We start from the raw sequence: 4,389 nt of genomic DNA, 5'->3' as shown, positions 1-4,389 counted from the left end.
TCTGATAACCGGGGTCTTGGAAGGAAAAAAAAGAGAAAAGATCAGCCCCTCAATTTGAATCGTGACTCGATGGGGAAGGAAGAAGGATTTTTGTTAGTGTTTTCCTCTGTATTTCATCCAGTTGCCTCCCCCAGCCCCCATGAGAATGAATCTGGAGAAGTGAAGTCCCAGAGGGTCAGTTTAGATGAAGGAGGTGGGAAAATAGCCGAGTATTAGATCTTTGAAACTGACCCGGGCCTGCAAGTGTTGGTTTCCTCGAATCCCAAAGAAACACACATAACTTTCAGAGGCTTATGTGTGTGTTTGTGTGTCTGCATATGTGCCGGAGGAGATGGTGGAGACTTGAGGAGAAGAAGAAATGGCGTGGATCTCTTTGGGATTGCTAGGGCTGGCTCGCCAATACCCCCCCCTTCCACCCGTAGCACCTCTGCAAAGGGAGAGGGTGACCATAGCCCCACCAAAGGGGACGAGAAAGAAAGAAACCAAGATTTTGGCCCTCTGGGTCCCCCATCTCAGGCAAAGGAAGATCCCAAGCGTCCCAGTTCATTCCGGGCTGGGGGAAGGGATCCAGAGGGGAGGGGAGTGCAAAGCTTGTACCCGCCCCAACCCCCAGGCCCCCTCAGCCTAGAAAGCCCCCCAACTCCAGGCACAAGTTAACCAAATATTGGAAGCTGCCAGTAAATTCCAGCGGCTTTTTATAGCTCGTCTCCCTGAGCCCCGGGCCAAGTCATGCTGCTAAATATTGCTGACCACTTTTTCTTCTATAGCTTTCATGTCACTTAGCTATTGAAAGTAAGATGGATTTGTACTGAGCCCTCACCGCGCTGCGCTTCTCATCTCTCCCCCCAACCCTCCCACCCCCCAGGTCTGTCGGGGGCGGCCATTGGCAGAGGAACATCACGTGACGGAGGGGGGTGCCAATGTTCGGCTTCAAGGGTGTCAAGACCCTGTCAGTGTGTGAAATAAATACCGGGATACAACGAAATGCAAAAAGCGACCTACTACGACAGTTCGGCGATCTACGGCGGCTACCCCTACCAAGGAGCAAACGGTTTCACTTATAATGCGAGTCACCAGCAATATCCCCCGCCTTCCACGCTGGTGGAAAGCGAATACCACCGGCCGGCCTGCTCCCTGCAGTCCCCTGGCAGCACTGTGGCCCGCCACAAGGCCAATGACATCAACGAGAGTTGCATGAGAACCATCGGAGGCCAGGGGGGCCAGGCTCAGGGCCTCCCCGAGTCTCAACAGCCCCCGACACAGCCCCTGCAGCCTCCACAGCCTCAGCAGCAGCCCCAGCAGCAGCAGCAGCAGCAGCAGCAGCCGCCACCACAGCAGGCTCCACCACCATCGTCCCAACAGCCCCAGCAGCAGTCTCAGCCCCCTGTTCCTCCGGCTCCATCCTCTTCACAGCCCCCTCCCTCTGTGTCACCACCTCAAAATGCCAGCAGCAACCCGACCCCCACCAACTCCACCAAGAGTCCCCTGCTCCACTCGCCTACCATGTCCAAACAAATCTTTCCCTGGATGAAAGAGTCTCGGCAAAACACAAAGCAGAAAAACAGCAGCTCCAGTTCAGGTAACCACGCAGGGTTGGCATGGGTAGCTGAGAGAGGAACCGAGGAGCTCCCCAAAGGCCCTCCTCGTGCTTTGGGTTCCTCCCACAAAGTTGTCCCACTTCTTTTCCTCCAGGGAGGGTGCCCCAGTGTAGCACAGGACACTGGGCCCAGGCCAGGCCGCCATCTTTCCCCTAGAATCTTGGTGATGGTTAGTACAGCTCTGCCAGGAGCCCAGGGATAAGAGTCTCCTCCATCCCTGGTCTTTTACTAGGGTTCTGGTGTGCATGGAGGCCCGAGGCCTGGGCCCCACCACAGAAGGCCCTCCTGAACCTCTTCCCCCCCCATTTGGAGCCCAGATGAAATATAACGAGGCAGTGACCCCAGGTTGAAGAGTAACTCCAATAAAGTGGTTCATGATCACCTGCAGTCAGAATCAATGCTTTGCTTAGAATCAGGTGCTCTTGGTGCTCTAGCAGGTTCAGTGCCTGGGACATACAGTTCTGGTCCACCCATGCTCTGGGTTAGCTCAGTAACTTCAGGCCTTGGGGGGAAAAGAAGGCCCAGGATGGGGGATTATGGTGTTTGTCATCCTAATGTGAACCACCTGGGCCTGAGCGCTCCAAACCCCAGTGGATGAAAAGGCCCTCACTGCAGCTTTCAGGCATCTTGTTTACATCTGCCCCCCCTCCAGCTGATGCTGCTGGAAGTAGTTCTAAACCTGGAGCAAGCCATGTTTGGCCAGGGAGGCCTTGGGGGAGCCCAGGAAGAACAGGAGTGTAAGTAACGTGTTGGGCAGGTCTGGAAGGATCCCTCCTGGACCCCATCCCCCTTCTCAGCTCTCTGTCCATGAGATTCATTCAAGGAAAGGGCCAGTTGTGCTCTCTTGATGCTTTTGCTTCAGGCCCTCTCTTTCGAGCACATCTCCTTGGATGTCTTCACCCTCACTGTATAGACCTGCCTGCAGAAGAAAAGAATGGAGGCAGGCTGCCCTCTTACTAAGGGGGAAAAGTGTTTTAGGGGGCGGAGAGGCGCTTCTGCTTCATCTGGAGGATGAAGGTGCTTTTCCACCAAACTGACTTACACCCTAAGTTTTGTTTCACTTGTCTGCTTTACGGAGTTTTTGCCACCTCCCTAAGACAGCTGCAAGGTAGCCCACTTTCCTGTTGCTTGAGGAGGGTGTCCTTTCAGTTCAGGTTGCTGGAGAGTGCCCAGGGCCTGGAAGGGTGGCAGAAAGGGGGGGGGGGTAGAGAGGAGCAGGCCATGCAGGAAGAGGGGCTCCTCTGTGGCCCAGATGCTCTAACCCCCTCCCAGTGGTCCAGGGAGTGTGCCCACGGGCACCGGCTCAGGCTCCAGGGGCTGGGGGCTCTGTGGCTGTGGAGTACTCATCCTCTTCTTTGTGTGTGATTTGTGTAGGTGAGAGTTGCTCTGGCGATAAAAGCCCCCCGGGGCAGGCGTCATCCAAGAGGGCTCGAACAGCTTACACAAGCGCCCAGCTGGTGGAGCTGGAGAAGGAATTCCACTTCAATAGGTATCTGTGTAGGCCCAGGAGGGTAGAGATGGCCAACTTGCTCAACCTTACCGAGAGACAGATCAAAATCTGGTTTCAGAACCGCAGGATGAAATATAAGAAGGATCAGAAGGGCAAGGGCATGATGACGTCCTCCGGGGGCCAGTCCCCCAGCCGAAGCCCGGTTCCCCCCGGCGCTGGGGGATACCTCAACTCTATGCATTCTCTGGTCAACAGTGTTCCCTACGAGCCCCAGTCGCCCCCGTCCTTTAGCAAGCCTCATCAGAACGCCTATGGCCTCCCCAACTCCTACCCGGCTGCCCTTAACAGCTGCCCACCTCCACAGAAGCGGTACTCGGGGACTGCTGCGGTCACTCCCGATTACGACCCTCACCCCCTTCAAGGCAACGGTAGTTATGGGACCCCACACTTACAGGGAAGCCCCGTCTTCGTGGGGGGCAACTATGTGGAGCCCATGAGTAATTCCGGGTCTTCCATCTTTGGTCTGACTCATCTCCCCCATCCCGTCTCTGCCAACATGGACTATGGGGGGGCTGGGCCCATAGCCAACAACCATCATCATGGACCTTGTGAGCCCCACCCCACCTACACAGACCTTACAGCTCACCATCCTTCTCAGGGAAGAATTCAGGAGGCGCCCAAGCTCACCCATCTGTGATGACCTCGGGGTTGAGTGGACCCAAAGTCAACCCATTTCTTTCTTTCCTTTTTTTTTTTTTTGGTTCTGTTGTGTTTTTTTGATTTCTTCTTTTTTTTTTAAATGGTCCTTCCCTCCCTCCCTCCCTCCTTCCTTCCTTCCTTCCTTCCTTCCTTCCTTCCTTCCCTCCTTCCCTCCTTCCCTGTCTCTCTCCTGTCTCCCCTCTCCCCTCCCCCACCCCCTCTTTTGTTTTCTTGGGTAAAGCCTTTTTATAGTTTATATGACGTAGCAATATTCGTTGCTTGAATGGCTCTAGAGTTTCCATGGTGATATTTATCTGCCCCCAGCTCCAGTCCTCTGGCTCTCCTTGGCTGGGGTTGGGGGCGAGAGGAGGGGGTTTCCTTCCTTCACCTTCTCTATTCTTTTATCTGAAACAGGGTATATGAACAAATTTCCTAGCCGAGTTCTTCAATGTGAATTTGTTCGTACATGATGGTTCCCGAGGGGAAGCGATTAAGTTGTGTTTTATTATTATTAATTATTATTTTAGTTGTTGTTTTTTTTATTGCACTTCTTTTAAAGAGCGAGAAAGGATATCAAAGGGCGCTTTGATACAGGGTCTCCCTGGACAATAATGAATCTGTGTCCGTCTCTCGATGTGTGTA

The 4,389-nt window shown here is 54.0% G+C and overlaps 1 protein-coding gene across 2 annotated transcripts; it reads left to right on the top strand.

The window, feature by feature from the left end:
• The first annotated feature begins 904 nt into the window (after window positions 1–904).
• On the top strand, window positions 905–3,825 carry HOXA3 (homeobox A3). Of its 2 annotated transcripts, XM_044679883.1 has the most exons (3): window positions 905–1,294; window positions 1,409–1,579; window positions 2,973–3,825. In XM_044679883.1, exons 1-3 carry the CDS (start codon window positions 985–987, stop codon window positions 3,743–3,745), a joined length of 1,254 nt encoding a protein of 417 aa, XP_044535818.1. In that variant the 5' UTR covers window positions 905–984; the 3' UTR covers window positions 3,746–3,825. The 2 variants fall into 2 exon arrangements, with proteins under 2 accessions (XP_044535818.1, XP_044535817.1); XM_044679882.1 differs by having other exon boundaries at window positions 905–1,579.
• Window positions 3,826–4,389: the final 564 nt, after the last annotated feature.

Source organism: Gracilinanus agilis, chromosome 5, assembly GCF_016433145.1.
Source record: "Gracilinanus agilis isolate LMUSP501 chromosome 5, AgileGrace, whole genome shotgun sequence".
NCBI classification, from domain to species: Eukaryota; Metazoa; Chordata; class Mammalia; order Didelphimorphia; family Didelphidae; genus Gracilinanus; species Gracilinanus agilis.
Note: the sequence above shows the minus strand (reverse complement) of the source record. Positions and strands in the feature narration are given on the sequence as shown.

Excerpts from the sequence above, each read along its gene's own strand:
- HOXA3 (XM_044679882.1), top strand. The coding sequence starts at position 985 with ATGCAAAAAGCGACCTACTACGACAGTTCGGCGATCTACGGCGGCTAC. Across the intron at positions 1,580-2,972 it reads AAACAGCAGCTCCAGTTCAG|GTGAGAGTTGCTCTGGCGAT; the intron begins GTAACCACGCAG and ends TGATTTGTGTAG.